At 41.6% G+C, this 19,786-nt stretch overlaps 2 protein-coding genes across 2 annotated transcripts; one reads left to right on the top strand and one right to left on the bottom strand.

The window, feature by feature from the left end:
• Positions 1–63: 63 nt before the first annotated feature.
• Positions 64–2,031, bottom strand: LOC106654046. Its single transcript, XM_014373735.1, has 4 exons — positions 1,984–2,031; positions 1,665–1,882; positions 818–1,568; positions 64–715 (listed from the first exon to the last, which is right to left on the bottom strand). The coding sequence occupies exons 1-4, from the start codon at positions 2,029–2,031 to the stop codon at positions 536–538; spliced, it is 1,197 nt and encodes a 398-aa protein (XP_014229221.1). The 3' UTR covers positions 64–535.
• A 5,007-nt stretch (positions 2,032–7,038) lies between these two features.
• LOC106654127 lies at positions 7,039–10,497 on the top strand. The gene is made up of 4 exons (XM_014373847.1): positions 7,039–7,201; positions 7,690–8,298; positions 8,369–8,662; positions 9,630–10,497. Exons 2-4 carry the CDS (start codon positions 7,764–7,766, stop codon positions 10,415–10,417), a joined length of 1,617 nt encoding a protein of 538 aa, XP_014229333.1. The 5' UTR covers positions 7,039–7,201; positions 7,690–7,763; the 3' UTR covers positions 10,418–10,497.
• Positions 10,498–19,786: the final 9,289 nt, after the last annotated feature.

The following is a 19,786-nucleotide window of genomic DNA, read 5'->3' as shown; positions in this document are numbered from 1 at the left end:
AATTCTGTCGTTCTTTATGATTTTTTTTTATTATGTGAGGGTTTCAAAAGAATCCAATTCATGTTTTTGTACTAATTGAAAGTTTATTTTCAATCAAAATATAGTTATACAGATTTATTAATCTTGTCAAAAAATGTGATAAGCCCATTAAATTGTGGAGCACGGTAAAAGAAATATAACCATACAGTAGTCGTGTCAAAACTAAAAGCCTATTATCAAAACACTATAAAAAGCGTAGATTATCATTATTCATGTAATGAATAGCAAACAATCAAAATAGTGAACAAAAGTACTCGGCTCGGAGTTCGAAAACTTCAAGTAATATTTAGTTTAATAACATGTTTCCCTGCACCACAATATTAATCAAACAAATAGCAATAATAACAATAAATAAACAATCGAGTCAATAAAAGAATATCAAAAAACGTAATAAATAGTAGAAAATAAAAGTAAGAGGAAAGCTAGCAAAGAAAATGTAATGATTAATGGCGTTCTCTTTGCACCCATCATCTCGCTGAGGATGATTAGGCATTTGTTAATTGTCCTTGGCTAAGGTGTTGATTTTAGCGTTGATGGCGAACAATTGCTTCACGAACGCGGAGTCGTGGAGCATCTTGGCGAGCGCAGATAACAATCCCTCGAAATCCTGTAGCGGAATGTTCATCTGGCGTGCGCATTCCGTGATTATCTCGGCCTCGTCGTTGTCGAGTTCAATCTGGAAACGAGGAAAAGAAATTAATATCGATCGATCGAAGTGCCTACGCTGTGAGTCATCGGTATCTATATAGAAATCGATATAAGAGGAGGAGACACTCACCTTGGTCAAGTCTTGAAACTTGCTGAAGGAGATCTTGGCCCGCTTCTTGCCGCGTATGGTCTGATGGAAGATGTTGAAGAGCGGCTGATCCGACGTGACTTTGAAGTAAATGCCAGCCACGAGGTGGCCCTTGAAGTCGCGAGCGAGCAGGCTACGAAAATTGTAGACGAGATTGCGGCGCTCGGTGACGTCGATGGCGGTCAGGTAGGGCCTGGCCACGTAGATGAGTGCCACCTGGTTGCTGGGATTGTTTAAGGCACTTGTGCTGCGTCGGGTCTTGCGCTCGTGCCACTCCACGTAGTCGTTGTCGGTCGAGCACAACGTGTAGTGGTACTCGGTCTTGCCGTCCTGGTCGTCGGTCTGCGTGAACCAGCCCGTATTGGGGTAGGCCTTGTCGTGCATCACAGTGATGACGCGGGCGATGTGGTAGCCCGGATCCAGCAGCATGACGCCGCGGCGGCCCGCGATCTCGATCTTGAGGCAGACGAGGATGTGCTCCTTCTCGCCGCTGTCGGCCGCGGGCGGGCCGCCCACGTAGCCGGCTACGTCGCCGATCGTCTCCTCGCACGAGACCAGGTAGAGGGCCTCGGCCAAGCCGGGGAAGCGCTGGTCGAGGCACTGCACGCGGCGCAGCAGCTCGAAGCCGAGGCCGACGCACGTGTGCCGCTCGGCGACTATGCGCGGCTGGTACTTGCGGTAGTAGTGCTCCAGGTTGCTGGGCTCCCCATTCTCCTTGAAGTCTCGATAGAGTCTGTTGAAAAATATAAAGTCCAATTAGTAAACGGTTACTTTTTACATCGAGGCAAAAAAAAAAAAAAAAAGAAAAAAGAAGCTGTATGTGCGTTACCTCAAGACATTGTCGCACGTGTCGTAGCGCAGCTCGCGCAGCAGACGCTGAGTCTCAAGCTCAACGCTGCTGGCTAGTTCCTCGTACTGTTCGACCGTATCACAGGTCAGGGTCGGCGACTCGTAATGGGCCCAGACGGGCAGGGGCAGGGGCGCGCCCCTGATCCAGGGTCCGCGCGCCAGGCCCCGCTGCGGGCACCATACTTCCTGTTGGGCGGACTTCTCGAGTCAACTCGGCCACTCGCTGCCCCAGCGACCGACCGTGGGCACGTAGCCATGCTCGTCCCTGCAGCTGCTTATCGGAACTACAGGGCTCTCACCGTCTTTATTAACTTTCTCTCGCTCTGCAAAAGTGCAAAATGTGCCATGAGTACACGATGAAACGGATTCGGGTGATGCAAACGTCGCCGTCGTCACCGACGGACGACGAAAACATTAAAAGAAATTAACGCGACGAGCAGAGGTCACTGGTCTTCCAGGATACGACTGCGCGCGTGACTCCGAGTCACGTATCTATATAGGTATATTCGAAAGTACACTACGTGCGCGGCTTTGTTTACATCTGGCCGCGCGCGCTGGCCACGAAGAAAATTGGTCTGCACATGAGGCCACACGCTCAATGATGGCCGACGACGATTACCATCGAGGACGTGCATAATATAATATATCCACGCATACACACACACGACCTCTCGGAAGTGAAACTGAATTAATCATCGTCGTCGTGAATAAAACGGAGCACACGCGTCGTCGATGCATTTCTCGGAAAGAAAAGAGTAGTTTTCGGTAAATCGAGACACGTCCACTTAATAACACGATGACGAAGCGTGTCGTTTCGGGAAATTCATCGTAAAAAAGAATAATGAAAAGAAAAACGAGGAATGCTGCCAAGTCATCGCGCGTCGAGTTTATAATTGATACGTTTAATTAAGAAGAGTGTATACCCTTTATATCGAGTAAAACGTTTGCGCGAGTGTCTCTGCTGCTGTGTGAGTCATCTGGCGCACGATGATATATACGTATAGATCGTGCACACCAACACACTCGGCACACAAATAGTAGCAGCAGCAGCAAACGATATATAAAAAGGTTATTTAAAAACGCTGCTATATGCCAGAAGGCTTACGTAAGTCTTCATCGAAACTCGCGTCCGCGCTTTTCGCCTGTCTCTGTATAAATAAAATCCGCGAGAGCACACGTATATAGCCGCGGGTAATTGCGTCGTGCGCATCGTCGTCGTATACGTCGCGGGTTGCATCAACACCGACACGAAAAGCAAATTGGATGAATAATAAAACGAAGGGTTGAAATAACGGAGACCTCGAGTACTCGTCGGAGAATTGAAAAAAAAATGGATGCGAACGAAACTTACCCATACAACGAGCGCACCAAACAAATGAAAACCTGTCGCCCTCTCTCTCTAGCGCTGGTGTGTGTTTCTTGTCTGCTTTGACTTTTTTTCTCTCTCTCTTCTGTGTTGTGTCGTCGGGCTTCTCTACGGGTGTAGTGAGCTTACCGAGACCCGAGCTCGAACTGAATCGCTCCGTGGTGGCGCGAGCCTCCTTATATGAATTCACTCCCACCAGCGGTAGCAGCAGCAGCAGTAAAGCAGTACGCGTGCTCCGAAATCGGACTACTGTGTCTCACTGTGTGTGCGTAGTCGAGAGCAATGAAGAAGAAGAGGGGATATAGGCTCGAAAGCCTCTATATACTGTTATTATTGTTACATTAACTGGAAGTCTTCGTACACGTGCACAGCCGTATTGGCCGTTTATCGCCGGGAAGTTCCGGAATTATGATGCTCCGTCTCGCTCTCCCATGACGTACGTACCGTACGAACTCTCATATATTTATCTCTCGGATTTTCATAGTGGGGGCGGGTTTACAATGACGAGGAAGAAGAAAAAAAAATGAAAAGAAAAGAAAGGCATGTGTCGTCGTACGTACGGACAGCTCATACAACTCAACGCGCGTATGTGTGTTCTACGTATACACACATGTCTAATTGTACAGTATTTATTGTCCTATGATTGTTATTGATCGTCGCAACACAGTTCGATGATATCATCGATTTTTTCAGCCGTGCGCGATAAAAAAAACGTCTGTTATACATTCGTTTCTTTTTTTTTTTTTACAAAAGAAAAACTCCCGGTTGAGGAGGAGAGGGAGTTTTGTACCGTTTTTACCTCGTTGAAGCTCGCGCGGAATTTTCGTTACCTAATAATACACACTTACTCGCGCAAACACGCTTTTTCGTGCGGAGTTGTTTTTTCCCTACATTTTTTTTGTAATCGGGTTACGTTTATGGACGAGGCTTTGAAGAAAAAAAAACAGGCAACACAGCGGCTAACTCTAATCAGTGTTCATTGTCGTTCGTCGCAACAATTTTAATTAGCTTACGTGCGTACTCTTGGGTGCACGCACACATCTCTATATCTCTGCGGGGCAACAGCTGCTGCTGGTGTTACGAAAACAGATTCGATAGTTGCGCGACTGCATACATATAATGACGATATCGTGTGCGCCTTATACGACTCGTCCGAACGACGAAGAAGAATAAAAAAAAAAAAACAAACAAATCAATATTTACAAGTCGAGTTAGCTATAGCTGTATAATAGCGAGAAGGAAAATATTTTGCCTCCGATGCGTGACTCTGCGCCAAGTCGAAGTGCGCGACGATGATAATAATAATGAAAAAAAAAAACGCTTGTTTATAAGAAGACTGCGTCTATCTCGCAATCGTTATTGTTCGTGTAATAACTGTACATGTGTGTGCGGTACAATTGCAATTGCACAGCTCATCGGGCGATTTAAAAGGCCGCGGCGTGCGGAGAGAAAGATCAGCTGTGTGAACACACACATACCTCACACACGCATACATATAGAGACGTGCTGCAGACGCGGAGACTCGGTCGGGTCGTTTCTTTCGGTCTCTGTACTACGTATAACATGCTGTACACTCGTGTGTCATGTGACCGCAGCGAGCCGCTCCAAGGTCGAGGGGGAGACAGTCTATATGTGTGTGTGTAATTGCCCGCTGTCGAAGCACAGAATGCGGACTTTTCGGGTTTTACGCCGTTCGCGAAATTCGAGGGCGTATTAGCACCGGGTCATTGCGTTTTTTCCTATTCCAATTCTCCCCTAAATTAATACCGGCTTTGTTCGTCCGAGTCCTTGTAAACGCGGTTAGGGTTTCTCCTTTTTGGGCTTTTTCTTTCGTCGTCTTTTTTTATCTCACCTCACTGCTCGAATTACTTTGACGTCTGCGAGAGATAGTGTGTAATAAATCGATTCGATGTGTGTTTATATTAATTCGCGATTAATATCGTCGAGATTTATTTTATATAAAGTAATACACATTATGAACGATGGAACGCGTCAGATAAGACCTTTTCTTCTTTTAAGCGACGCATAAAGCGCATTATTTCATATTATGCCGTTTATTAAAACGAGATAACGAGGACATTTTTTTTCTTTTTTTTTTTTTTTTTTTTTTTTGGCAGCAATCATTGTTACATATACGGGGAAAAGGAAAAGAAACGTACTTGAGCGCCAATATCGATCTCGACGTCGCAGAAGTACACATATGCCGCGCTTGTTTGTATCGGAAGGCCCGTTTTATTGATACTTATATACGGACGATCGCGACTGGATACGATTTTTCGAACTGGCGATGAAAATTTATCGTTGTTTATCGTGCGCCGAGCTAATAACGAGACACGTAAGCGATTATCCAATGTGCAGAATTTTCCCGCAATTTCGCGGAGTGGACGGATCGCTTGTTTACACGAATGCAGATATACTGTACTCCCTATTCACATTAAAGTTCATGAATAAAAATTAAGTAAACAAATAAACAAATAGGGAATTTGACAGGTGTCATTGTTTTCATCGTATATCGATATAGAATCGAATCCCATCGAATCTGCTCCATAATACACAACGTATGGCTGACGTATTTAATTTTTTCCCGTCGCACAGATGTACGATTTCTTTCATCAATATACACACGACCTCCCCCCGCAATTCCCATCGCGTATTTATACATACATAGAAGAACGTATATATGACGTCTGGGAAGCACGCGGACACCGTCCACGAGACATACGTTCGTGCGTAAAATAGCTCCGACTCCGTCGGTCGAGCGAGTCAATATACGTATTAAAGCGCAATACGTATATAGTTGCGTAACGTTACTCATCTGTATAATATACGGTTGATATTTCAATGTATATACGACAATTATTATGCGGCGCGTGAGCAAAAAAAAAGAAGCGATAAGATTCTCATTCTTCTGTATAAGTGAAATCCGATGATGTTGCGTGTGTATCGACTCGCACACGCTCGATTTAGTCCGCTGTATAATCGTGCGTATATGTATAATAATAATTGTCTCTCTCTCTCTCTCTTCTACGTGCGCACACGTGACGCGCGCGTGAAAACACGTGCATCGACCTCGATGCGCCCCGCAACCGATGAGTATATCAACACCCGATCGCAACCGTATACAAGCACGCACGGTGTATTTTTTATTATATACAGAAAGTACACGAGAGAGAAGAAAATTATCATATAGTACATTCTACGCAGTGTTACGCCATACATTAATTGTCTATTATTAATGCGTATATAGACAATCGAGATCTGCTGCTACGACACTTGCACGCGAGTCACGTTTTCTCGATTGGCATTTTATCTCGCATCTCTACTCGATAGATAGATATACATAATAATCGAGCTTGAGTGTGTGTGCGTGTGTATGTGTATGCAACGATTGCGGCTCTGTAGGTCTTATCAATTGAAGCTCGCTGGAACTGCGCCGCAGCAAAAAAAAGCTTCTCTTTTCCACTGCTCCGGAGCTATTATATATAGCAACAATAGCTGTATAACTATGTAAGCAGACGCTAGAGCTTGTCTGTCGATTTCTCATTATAATTAAGATATTTTATTTATAAAATCTGCTACATCAGCCAAGATTTAAAATCGGCAATTTCTACTTTTCTGCGCCGTTTACGGTCGCGCGGCTGCGATTACACCTCTCAAAGGTCGACGTCGAATTATTATTGCCTCTTAAAACTTTGATGTATCGATCCGGCCGGAGAAAAAAAAATATCCCGAGAAAAATGGAAAAACGAGAGAGAAAAATCGGCCGATAATACGGCCCGGAATGTGGGCATATACGGTATACAACACATCTCTCTCGCGCCACATCAATAATCTCCGGCATAAAACATTATTAATTAATAAGCGATATACACGAGAGAGAGAGAGCCGTAAACGCAAACGACCGATACCGCCTGGCGTGTATGGTAAATAAGTCGCCCCGCCGTGGTTTTTCTTTTTTTTTTTACTTTTTCGCGTAGGACTTATTGGAGTCCTCGATGTGCGATTCGAATCGCGCCTGCACTGCAGATCGCATCGAGTAGTGCGCACGGACGCCCGGGTCGGGACTCTCGAATACACGCTTTTTTTTGTGTCGAGTCGTGTGGCACGATCGCGCGTATCCGTACGGGCGTTGTATGCGTACGATAAAATAGGTAAGAAGAGAGTCGGAGATATAGCTTCCGAAACACGATGATACAGAAGCAGAGAGCATTACTCATCGTCCCCGAGTGAAACGCACATTTTCGACCGATAATATTTTCTTTTTTAACATCGTGACAGTATGAAAAACTTTGCGTCGTATACGCACAGCTCTCATTTTTCAACGCACGATTTTTAGCCTATCTTCGCGACCGATCGTCGTGATTCGCGAGCACGCGTCTTTGTGTTCTGAAAAATTCGAGTTTCGTCTGACTTTTTTTTTTTTTATTGTTATCGTAAAATCGGGGACTCGAAGCGTTCGATCAATGTTTTAAGCTTCTCGGATTCCAGCGACATAATATTATAATCGTCGATATACGTTGTAATAATTCGCACGCGACGAAGTGCCAACACCATTGTGTTACGAAAAAGAGAAAATTCAATTTTCTCTGTATTCATAACAATTTATCAAACGATGACGTTTCGACAAATTTCGCTTCAGATCAGCTGCTGGTGCTGCTGCGACACGATCGAGCTGAGTCCAAGGGCATCGTCTTCATCCTCGTCGTCGCAATCATGGCGTCGCGTTGCGCCATCAAGCTCGGCCTGATCCTCCACCTGCTGCTTCTGCTCGGAGCTCGGGCGCGCAAGATCAAGCACGTCAGATCGGTGAACCTCCAGCTCGGCGGCGACGACGGCCTCGGCCTCGGTCTCGAGATTAACAACAACAACAACAACAACAACAATCCGACCCCGAGGCCCGCCAGCTACGAGGAGTTCGAGCACGACGTCGTCAACGTGCCCGGGGGTGCCAACAACGAGGACCTCGATCGGCTGCTCGAGGGCGCCATGACCATCATCGAGAGCGTCAACGTGACGACCAACTCGACGGCGGCGAACGTCAGCTGGTCGTACACGGGCGCCCATCCGTTCCAGTTCAACATCGGCCTGTTCCTCGAGAGCGGCGTCCTGGTGCGCGAGTACGTGGTCACGGCGAATCGCACCGGCTCCATACTGGATCTCGACTCGTGCGCCAATTACACGATCGGCGTCAAGGCGTTCGGCAGCAGCTCCAACGTCATGTACGCCAACTTCGTCACCGGTTACGCGCGTGAGTATATATTTATCAACGTCATCGATTAATTCGTCGATTTTCTTAATGATTTCCTTTTTTCTCGAAGCTCCGATACCGTCGAAGAATTACGAGATCGCGGCGACGGGCCCGGACTCGGTGCACGTCAACTGGAATCCACCGATTCAGGCCTATCAGTGTCTGCGCGAGTACGAGATCCATCTGGCGCTGCACGGCCACAGCGACCTCGAGAGCGTGGCCAGTTACTCGGTGCGCGAGACCGAGTTCGAGTTCAAGCGGCTCAACGCCTGCAGCAAGTACGACGTGCGCATCTTCGCCGTCGACACCAAGTCCTACGTGGGCGAGCTGATACGCGTCGAGACCAATTACACCAAGCCGAAGCGTGAGTATATATAACGACAGATCTCATTTGTCCCAAAATCCGATCGTTTATTTCAGATTGAAAAAGTTTTGAGTTCATGAGTTCATAAACCCATAAAAGTAATATAAAAAGTTTCATCTGACTAGATATTTCAACTGGTTTTGAATTTGAATAAAACAATTTATAAACTTTTATGAATTTTTAAAAAATTGTATGTGTCCAAAAAACCCACCTTTTATTTAAGTTTTTCAAAGTGTACAAAAGTTTTTAAAAGTTCATAATATACACGCTTACCCCAAAAGTATAAAAATTTATCGTAAAAAGTCAAAATCGTCTAATTTATTCTTTTATAAAAGTATAAAATAATGAATGTATACTTTCAGTAGTGTAAAAGTAAAACTTTATACTTTTAGTAAAGCTTGAAATGAAGATTTCATACTTTTAAAAACCCAAGTGTTAAATAAATGTTTTCTTATTTAATTCATAAATTCCAGTAAATCATTGAAATCTGAACATGGCTGATCAACGTTCAATAAACAAAATAAATACATTGAAAAAACTCTCCAAAACCTTTTTATTTTAATACTTTTAAGTAGGGCTGTGCGAGTACTCGATTTTTTGAGTACTCGAGTTTTTTCGGGTTACTCGCAATATATTCAAGTTTTTAGTCAACAAATGTTGAATTAAGAGTCTCTAGAAGAAAACAATTTAATAGTACCGCATTTCATCACACTTATAAGCACGTACACACAAAAGGAGGGGTCTAGAAACTGTTAATTCATTATTTATTTACTCGATTACTCGAAAACTCGGATACTCGCACAGCCCTACTTTTAATAGTAAAAATGTTAACATTTTATAATTTTATAAAAGTATAAATTAGACTGTGTCGACTTTTTACAATAAATTTCATATACTTTTGTGTCGAGCTTATAATCGAAATAAATTAGACAAACGATTGATAATCGCTTTTTGTTCCACGTCGCAGTACCTCGAGCCCCGGAACTGAGCGCCGTGGCGAGCTCCGTGAAGAAGAACTCGGTCTGGCTGGCGCTCAACGCCCTCGACACGACGAGCAACTGCTCGCTCACCTCCGTGGCTGCGGTCTGCAGCTTCGTCAGTACTCAGGGCTCGGGTTACGAGCTGCGCGACGCCAACGTCACGGTGGACGCGCCCCCGCCCGGCGCCACCAATCTCAGCCAGCTGGAGATTCTCGTGGAGGGTCTGAGCCCGTACTCGCGCTACGTCTGCCTGGCGCGCACCCACAACGAGGCCGGCGCCTCCGAATGGAGCGAGCCCGTGCTCGTCGAGACTCTCGAGGATCGCACCTCCAAGCCCGAGAATCTCAATTACTGGCGCGATCAGAACAATCTGATGTCGTTCATCTGGTCGGCGCCGAGCTACAGGCCGAGCCTCATCGTGGCTTATAGGGTGAATCTCACCTGGTTCTCGCTCGAGGCCGGCAGCAAGTCGCAGGCGCCCGAGAACAAGATGGCGAGTTACATGGTGTCGGCGCCCCTGAAGAAGTTCACCATCGTCGACGAGATACCGAACTCGCACTACGTGTTCGAGGTCGAGGCCATCTCGGTGTTCGGCTCGAGCGAGCCCGCCAGGGCCGAGTTCAACAGCGTCTCCAAGCCCATCGATCCGACGACGACGGCGAGCCCCGTTGCGGTGGCGGCCAGTCGGGACTTCATCAACGACGTGGCCAAGCGAGCCAAACTCGCCGAGAAGGCGTCGGCCGTTTTTCTCAAGAAGTTCAGCATCAAGTCGTAGTAGAGAATGTTTTAGACTCGATTATAGCAAACGAGATGTGTCGTTTTTAAAAAAGAAATAAAGCGAAGCAAATTGATGAACTTTTTTTTGCAAATTTATTTGATCGAATAGTAAGTCGTTCATTCATAGCCACCACGCAAAATGTGCAACAAATTTTCGTTCTTTATAGTCCAGTGCAAATGGATATTTTCTACCAAAAATTAATAGTAGCGAGCGACCTACACCACCTTGTAGAGGGTGTCTGCGTGGGAGCATGTTGGTGAGTTTCGTTTAGAGCGCACGGTATACTTTTGCTTATTGGATCGAAAAAACAGGTTTCGCACAGTTATTCTACATTATAAGAGCTATTTACTTATGCCAAATTTCGTTTCTAAGATCTAAAAATTGGACCAAAAACCGCGTTTTTTCATACGTTTCCCTATTTTTCTCGGGAAGTACTTATCCGATCAGGAAGAAATTGAATTTGTTGGAAAAGTTATTATATTTCCTGCATTTTCACTCTTAGGGGCATTACTGTAGCTGTCATAGTTTCCAAAATTTATTGGAAAAACCGAAAACTGGACTCAAATTTTTTAATTTTTTGTTAATAAAAAAAAAATTATTGTACAAATCGCAACGAAACTCACCAACGTATCCCCACAGACACTCTACATGATGGTGTAGATGATCATTTCACAGCAGGAAATCAAAAGCCTAAAGAAGGTAAATCAAAATAGAGTACAGTGCGTACCAACCGACGACTCGCGCAATTCGAAAACAATAACGAGAGCTTTTACTAATTTTCAAGATAAATGTAAAAGAAATTTTTGGGTTTGAATCAAATTATTCAATAGTTTCCACCTTGGTTTTTTTTCAAATAGAACATATTGTTAATCATATACATATTTTTAATTATCAATTAAATTATCATTTTTTCTCGCTATTATTAAACGCATTATTTTTGGAACCTTCGCGTACTGTCTGTTGGTGTAATCTTTGCTATCTTCACGGACTTTTTTTATGTGCAAGCGACAATTTTGTCCGAATTTTTTTCGCAATAGTCTCATGCCTAATCTTTTCAACCTTCGTGAACTGTTTTTTGGTGGACATACAAAGTCAATTTTTGTCCGAATTTCTGTTCACACTTGTCACATGCATGATCTTTGCGACCTTCGTGTACAGTTTTTTGATGTAAGAACAAGTGCGCTTTTTGTCCAAATTTCTTCATGCATTTGTCACATGCGAAATCTTTAAGACCTTCGTGAACTGTCTTTTGGTGGAGATGCAGAGTCGATTTTCTTCCAAATTTCTTCTCACACTTGTCACATGCAAAATCTCTAACATTGTCATGTACGCTTCTGTGGTGTAAAAGCAAAATAGATTTTCTTCCAAATTTCTTTTCGCATTTGTTGCATGCAAAATCTTTCCGACCTTCGTGTACTATCTTTTGGTGTCTGATAAATTCCGATTTTTCTTCAAATTTTTTATCGTACTTATCGCATGCGTAATCTCTACGACCGTCGTGTACTGTCTTCTGGTGATAGAGCAAACCATTTTTTTGTCCAAATTTCTTTTCACACTTGACACATGCGTAATCTTTCCGACCTTCGTGGACTGTTTTTAGATGAAAGAGCCAATTACATTTTTGTCCAAATTTTTTTTCGCATTTGTCACATGCGTAATCTTTACGTCCTTCGTGTACAGTTATTTGGTGTACGAGCAAATTCGATTTACTTGTAAATTTATTCTCGCACTTGTCGCATGCAAAATCTTTCCGACCTTCGTGGACTGTCTTTAGGTGGGTAAGTAAACTCGCTATGCTTCTAAATTTCGTTTCACATCTGCTGCATGCGAAATCCTTGCGACCTTCATGTACTGCTTTTTGGTGCTTAATCAAATGCACTTTTTGTTGAAAGTTTTTACTGCACTGATCGCATGTGAAATCTCGGCGACCTTCGTGAATTGTCTTTACGTGGGTTAGCCAATTTGATTTTCGGCCAAATTTTTTCTCACACTTATCACATTCGTAGTCCTTGCGACCTTCGTGTACTGTCTTTTGGTGTCTGATCAAATTCGATTTTTCTCCAAATTTCTGTTCACACTTATCGCATGCATGAATTTTATGACCCTCGTGGACTGTTCTTATATGCGAGAGCAAACTATGTTTATTTCCGAATCTCTTGGCGCACTTTTCGCACAAGTAATCTTTAAAGATTTCGTGGAATATTGTTTTGTGCTTGAGTAAAGTCGCTTTATTTTCAAATTTTCGCTCGCACTTGTTGCACGTTAAATTCTCGCGATCTTTGTGTGCTAATTTTTGGTGCTTTAACAAACTCGAACTTTCAACAAATTTCTTTTCGCAATGGTCGCATGAAAAATCATTGTGGCCTTTGTGTGCCGATATTTGGTGTCTACTCAAATGACTTCGAAACTCAAATTTCTTCTCGCATTTGTCGCATGCAAAATCTTTTTTTTCACTGTGAATTTTGTCTCGATGTGTTATCAGGTTTGATTCGAGTATAAATTCTTCCTGACAAATATCACAAACGTATTTTTTGTTGCCTGAAACAACAATGTCCTGTTCACTTGACTTATCTTTCGAGGCAATTTTCTCGGATTCCTTATCACTTTGATCCATTTTTGTGCTTAAATTATGTGATGGGTTCTTCAAATCAGAGCCACAGAAAATGAATGAGTGAAATTTATTTTTGGGTGTTATTGCTTGTTTCTTTGATTAAGACAACATCAGGGTACTATTCATGATCACGTTATATTGTTTACAATCAAGGTACCGATTTAGCCGCTTAACATTGTTCTATTAATATTCAATAAAATTTCAATATCTAACTTGACAACGATTTCTTTGAAGAGTATTTTTAGCCTTCTAAAATTATAAAATTCTAAGAAACCCTCGACAGAACAACATCGAGTGCATTAAAAAAACATCGTTTAAATAGATTTTTATCAACATTTTTTGAAAAATTACCGCCCCCGCGCCAAGGTGTGATCGACGTGTTTCATAACACGCCACTGTTTTTAGCTCCCGACGAATGTCGACTGCCGATTAATTACAGCGAGGAAAGCAAGAAGCCAAATGGCAGGATGTCTTTATTTCATAGTCTGCATCACTACTGGTAATATAATAAGGTAAATGAAAGACCTTCTTTGTTTTACCTTCAGACGAAACCTTCGCGAACTCTTGCTACTTGAAACCAATCCAGCAAACGAATTGCACGGCTGACGATCGCTTAAAATTTCATTTGCTGCTCACGAAATTCAAAATCATTAACGAGAGCTTTTACTAATTTTCAAGATGAATTTAGAAGAAATTTTGGGGTTTGAATCAAATAATTAAATAGTTTCCACCTTGGTTTTTTTTCAGATAGAATATTTTTTGTTAATACCGACCACGTCTTTCGTATTAAAAAAAAATTCGTCGGGTGTTTGAATGCTTGGCCCCTTCACAGTTACGAACAAGATGCGGAAAAAAACTTTAGGCAGATCGTTGCATATGTAAGATGGTGTCAGTAACCAAATAGCCAAAAAACTCATCAGAGTAGTAATTAGTAATACGCGAAATCTCAAAACACTACAATCTCAATATGCAAAGATGTGATGATAGTAAGATGCTCGAGGCTCAGGTAATACACAATCACTTCAGCTAAATTTTTATTGAAATTTTAGAAAAACGTATGCATGAGTATCTGTACACATTTTCAGCTATCAATTAAATTATCATTTCTTCTCGCAATTATTGAATGCATTATCTTTGCAACCTTCGTGTACTGTCTGTTGGTGTAATTTTTGCGATCTTCACGGACTTTTTTTACGTGAAACGCTCTAATGACAATTTTGTCCGAATTTTTTTTTCGTAAGAGTCACATGCATGATCTTTGCGACCTTCGTGTACAGTTTTTTGATGTAAGAGCAAATGCGCTTTTTGTCCAAATTTCTTCATGCATTTGTCACATGCGAAGTCTTTAAGACCTTCGTGAACTGTCTTTTGGTGGAGATGCAAATTCGATTTTTGCCCAAATTTCTTCTCACACTTGTCACATGCGAAGTCTTTAACACCTTCGTGAACTGTCTTTTGATGGAGATGCAAATGCGATTTGTGTCCAAATTTCTTCTCGCACTTATCACATGCGTAATCTTTACGACCGTCGTGTACTGTCCTTTGATGCGAGAGCAAATGATGTTTATGTCCAAATTTCTTTTCACACTTGTCACATTCGTAATCTTTGCGACCTTCGTGGACTGTCTTCTGGTGCAAAAGCAGATATTGTTTATAGCCAAATTTCTTTTCGCATTTGTCACAGGCGAAATCTTTCTTACGTTGGTGAACTGTCTTTTGGTGTCTCAACATATCTGACTTATATCCAAATTTCTTCTCACATCTTTCACATGCGTAATCTTTACGACCTTCGTGTACAGTTATTTGGTGTAAGAGCAAATGCGCTTTTTGTCCAAATTTCTTATTACAGTTGCGGCATGGGTAATATTCCTTGCGACCTTCCTGTACTGTCCTTTGATGCAAGAACAAACTCGATTTACGTGTAAATTTACTCTCGCACTTGTCGCATGCCAAATCTTTCCGACCTTCGTGTACTGCTTTTTGGTGCTTGATCAAATGCACTTTTTGTTGAAAGTTTTTGCTGCACTGTTCGCATGTGAAATCTCTTTGACCTCCATGGACTGTATTTTGGTGTCTAATCAAAATTGATTTTTCTCCAAATTTCTGATCACGCTTATTATCCCATGCATGATTTTTATAGCTCTCGTGGACTGTTCTTATATGCGAGAGCAAACTATGTTTATTTCCGAATCTCTTGGCGCACTTTTCACATAAGTAATCTTTAAAAACTTCGTGAAATATTTTTTTGTGCTTGAGTAAAGTTGCTTTATTTTCAAATTTTCGCTCGCACTTGTTGCACGTTAAATTCTCGCGATCTTTGTGTGCTAATTTTTGGTGCTTTAACAAACTCGAACTTTCAACAAATTTCTTTTCGCAATGGTCGCATGAAAAATCATTGTGGCCTTTGTGTGCCGATATTTGGTGCCTACTCAAATGACTTCGGAACTCAAATTTCTCCTCGCATTTGTCGCATGCAAAATCTTTTCTTTCGCTGTGAATTTTGTCTCGATGGGTTATCAGGTTTGATTCGAGTATAAATTTTTCCTGACAAATATCACAAACGTATTTTTTGTTGTCTGAAACAACAATGTCCTGCTCACTTGAATTATCTTTCGAGATCATTTTCTCTGATTCCTTATCACTTTGATCCATTTTTATGCTTAAACTATGTGATGGATTCTTCAAATCAGAGCCACAGAAAATGAATGAGTGAAATTTATCTTTTGGTGTTATAGCTTGTTTCTTCAGGTAAGACAACATCAGGGTACTATTCATGATCACGTTATATTGTTTACAATCAAGGTACCGATTTAACGGTTTATACATTGTTTATAAATCGTACTCTTTTCTTTTGAACAATTAATTCTTCATTGAGTGACTTGAAATCAAAATGAGTGTCCATTTTTGCTTTTGGTTTATCAATCGCGAGTTGTATTACCAAGACTGTCTTTTAATTTTCGTTTTTTAACTAAAACATTGTCGAACTCATTTTTATGGTTAATAATTCCCCCTTGAGGTTGATATTATTATTTGTCCCTCGTCTGAATATTATTATTTTCATCACGATCTTTTATTATACAAGTAACACGTTTTCTACCCAGACTCGAATTTTTAATTTTTGTACAGAATGAATCATCGCATTCCCGATTTATATAGTCAGTACTCTCAAAGCCATGAACCGACTGATACTATTATTTTTTATTTGAATGTCGCACCCCTTTGCTTCAGTTTTTCATATTATCAATAGCGAATGTGTTACCACGTGTCTCCATAAAATTATCTTGTTGTTTCAATTCGCGTGTGTTTGCATTAATATTTTCGTTTTTCAATTTATTTTTTCCATCCATTTTTTTCTCGTGAAAATGTAAAATAATTGGAAAATCTGACTTCATTGAAAAATCGCCGATTTGTTTACTCTTATCTCTCATGGAAATTATCAATTGTACTCTTTGAAAACTACTTTATCCATGTAACAAGACCTCAGCTCCCAATCCAAGTTAAGCAGCTGCATCGTCTTTTTAGTGTCGTGTCTCTTGCGGCTTTCTCCGTTCTGTGCCACGTTTAAGATCTAAGTCACTCAATTCTGTAACGAATAGAAAGCGTAATACTAGTTAAGTCGACCCGAAGCCTATGCTCATTGCTTAGCCGTATGGTATTGTCATAATTTCCACGTCGTTCATACACGCTAGAGACCCCCACTGCGTCGAATGTACACTTTCTCATCGTTTAAATTTAACGACTCCTACACTATAGTTCTACGTGTATCTCTTATTTCCTCGAGCGATGGAGCAGAGCCTAAAGTGGGACGGCAGTCACCATTTACACGTAATCGTATTATATAGTCAGTATACGTTACGACTCTGACGCATCAACAACATAAAAAATCGCAGTAAGTGATTTTCGTGATAAATTAAAAATAAGTCCGCAAAAAGATAGACATGTCTTCCGAAGACGAAAGTGCTGAAAGTTACTATTCCTGCGGAAGTGACTCAGGTGATGAAATCGACGACAATGATTTCAAAGATGTGGATAATTTTTACCAAAAACAATTAGAAGATTTGAAGAGCATACGTGAAAATATCAATGGGATCTCTTGGTTTAATACTTGGTTCACGAACAGGCGATATGATCTTCTTGATCAACTTTATTCTTTAATTAGCGATTGGAAAGGCCGACTTCCAAATCTTCGAGACATTTTTCGTAAGGGAGAAATGGAGTTGATTCTTACGGATTCCATAAAACGTATGAGCGAAGACGCGGGTGATAACAGAGGAGAACTAATAATCGAGTTCGTGACTCGCGCCGGCTACAGGGATGAGCCCGACATCGATGAAAACGGCAAGCCACTGCTCTATCGCACAACACCGATTCATTGGGCGTCTAGATTATTGCGCTTGCAAAAACATGCCGTTGTACGCGAGCTTTTCGAGATATACAATAGACTCGACCTGAATTTCACCGACAAGACTGGCCATTCACATTTTCACGTGGCCTGTAAATTTGGCTGCAACGACGTCGTTGAGAAGTTTCTCGAGGCCGGGCAAGATCCCAATATCCGCGAAAATAGTACAGGTAATTCAACGCTACACTATGCCGTGCATTTCGGCCAAAAGGGGATGACCGAATTGTTGTTGAGAAGAGGCGCCGACCCGAACTTGTCCAACAGGGATGGATCGACTCCTTTACATCTTATTTGTATGAGAGGTAGAGACGACGAATTGGTGGAGTTATTTTTTAAGATCAACATCGAATTAAGACAGCTGCTGCAAGTCAACGCCCGGGACAAATATGGCAACACACCGTTACATTTAACTCTCTGGCGCGGCGTCAATGAAAGGGCGCTCGAATTACTACTGAGAAATGGCGCCGATCCAAACGCGGCCGAACAGACGGGATTAACATTTCTGCACCTTATTTGCGAGAAAGAGCACGAGCAAGATGTCATTGTGGCGAATGCGTTATTCGAGATCAGCGACGAAATGCATCAATCGGTGCGGGTCGACGCCCAGGACATCCGCGGGTACACACCATTATACACAGCTTTGTGCAGCAAGAAAATGAAGATGACCGAATTACTATTGAGAAGAGGCGCTAGTCCAAATTTAGTCAATCCAGAGAAATTGACACTTCTGCAATGGGCCGTGAAGAAGCTCAAAACGCCGGTGGTCGATGTACTCTTGCATTATGGTGCCGATGTATCTAGCTTCGTCTTTCCCACCGTGGGTGACTACGTTTCTCGATACGGTCTGTGGCAGAGCGATATTGATTTTAAATTGAGACTGGCGTCCGATCTGCTGGCCATTGTCGACAGTCTTGAAAAAAGTGGATACGAATTACAAAGAAGCGACGCCTTGACGATAATGAGATTGTTTGCTTTTTACGGACTTTTCAAAAATTCGATGGATATTCAAGAATGTTGGCATGATAATGAGTTGATGAACAAAGCGAAAAAATTGATTGTAAAGCCGAACCTATCGCTCTACGATTTGATTCATCTACAACCCGAACAGGCAGCGAAACTACTGACATACAGGGACTACTCCGAGTTTGCTCGCTCGGAAAGATTTTATGATATCCCCAAGAGTCATAGAGAAACATGTGTGTTGCATATGTGTGAGAAACTATCGAAAAAATTTTTCCGCAGATGGGCACTGGATTCCATCTTGGAGTTGACGCGCTATCGATTGCCAATCCTTTGCTGTGACATGATCATCAAGAATCTGAAAAACGAGGATTTATATCGTATTTGCTTGGCGGCTTCGGGTCAAAGCACTTGGTGGCCATTTATAAGCATATTTATAGAACTTATTTGCAAATCGTAATGTTAAGGAGGTTCCTCCGACTAAGAATATCTGAACGTAAGCCGGTACTGACGCCAATGCCGACTTATACTGAAATTTAGCAAGGAACATTCAAAGTTTGACAATGAAAAGTCAATCGAAAATTTTCGATTCCATAAACAGGAAATAAAAAGTTATCAATAAAACCGATGTCGAGAAATTTTTTTATATACATAATTTATAAAAATAAATATAATAACATTTAATTTATGATGAAATAAAATTTTATTCAAAAAATATTGAATATAAAATAAATACAATATCTGATTTTTAAAATTTGTGTTTTTTCTTCCAAGTAATAAACAAGGCTATTTCGAAAGTTATAGCTTATATTCAATAGTTTTTGTGTTTTATATTGAATTTTCTTTTCATACACTAAAGGCATAAAAGTGATTATTAAATCCTATAGTAATGGACTATGGAATGGGCATTCAGTGGAACTTATTACGCTAATTCTAATCTCAAGGGACTGAAAAAAAATCTTTGAATTAACGTGGTTATTTATAAAAAAAATCTCTGTAAATTCATTGGCAAAGAGCTTCCTCATAGAAAAATCCTATTTTTATAACTAACTAAACCTTTATGATTGATAATTTAATTATAGATCTTCCATTTAAGGTAATAAAATGAGGGTGTGTTGCGAGCGAGCAGGAGAAGACATTTAAACGTTTATACAACGTTGCTTCAACGTTTATTCAACCCTTCTCTTAAACGTTTAAAGAGTGCAAATGAAACGTTTAAAAAACGTTTAGACAACGTTGAATGTTAATAGGGATACATTTCAAGAAACCCTCGACAGAACAACATCGAGTCCATGAAAAAACATCGTTTAAATAGATTTTTATATGCACATTGAGGTAAATGAAAGACCTTCTTTGTTTTACCTCCAGGCGAAACCTTTGCGAACTCTTGCTG

This window comes from Trichogramma pretiosum, unplaced genomic scaffold (genome assembly GCF_000599845.2).
Source record: "Trichogramma pretiosum strain Unisexual culture from Peru unplaced genomic scaffold, Tpre_2.0 scaffold25, whole genome shotgun sequence".
NCBI lineage: Eukaryota > Metazoa > Arthropoda > Insecta > Hymenoptera > Trichogrammatidae > Trichogramma > Trichogramma pretiosum.
This window is presented reverse-complemented; position numbering and strand designations above follow the sequence as displayed.

What these genes read in the sequence shown, in the direction of transcription:
- LOC106654046 (XM_014373735.1), bottom strand. Translation starts at nt 2,031, where the DNA reads ATGGCACATTTTGCACTTTTGCAGAGCGAGAGAAAGTTAATAAAGACG. An exon ending in AGAGAAAGTTAATAAAGACG is followed by an intron (nt 1,883 to 1,983) that starts GTGAGAGCCCTG and finishes TGACTCGAGAAG; the next exon opens with TCCGCCCAACAGGAAGTATG. An exon ending in AGTTTCAAGACTTGACCAAG is followed by an intron (nt 716 to 817) that starts GTGAGTGTCTCC and finishes CCTCGTTTCCAG; the next exon opens with ATTGAACTCGACAACGACGA.
- LOC106654127 (XM_014373847.1), top strand. Translation starts at nt 7,764, where the DNA reads ATGGCGTCGCGTTGCGCCATCAAGCTCGGCCTGATCCTCCACCTGCTG. An exon ending in CTTCGTCACCGGTTACGCGC is followed by an intron (nt 8,299 to 8,368) that starts GTGAGTATATAT and finishes TTTTTCTCGAAG; the next exon opens with CTCCGATACCGTCGAAGAAT. An exon ending in CAATTACACCAAGCCGAAGC is followed by an intron (nt 8,663 to 9,629) that starts GTGAGTATATAT and finishes TCCACGTCGCAG; the next exon opens with TACCTCGAGCCCCGGAACTG.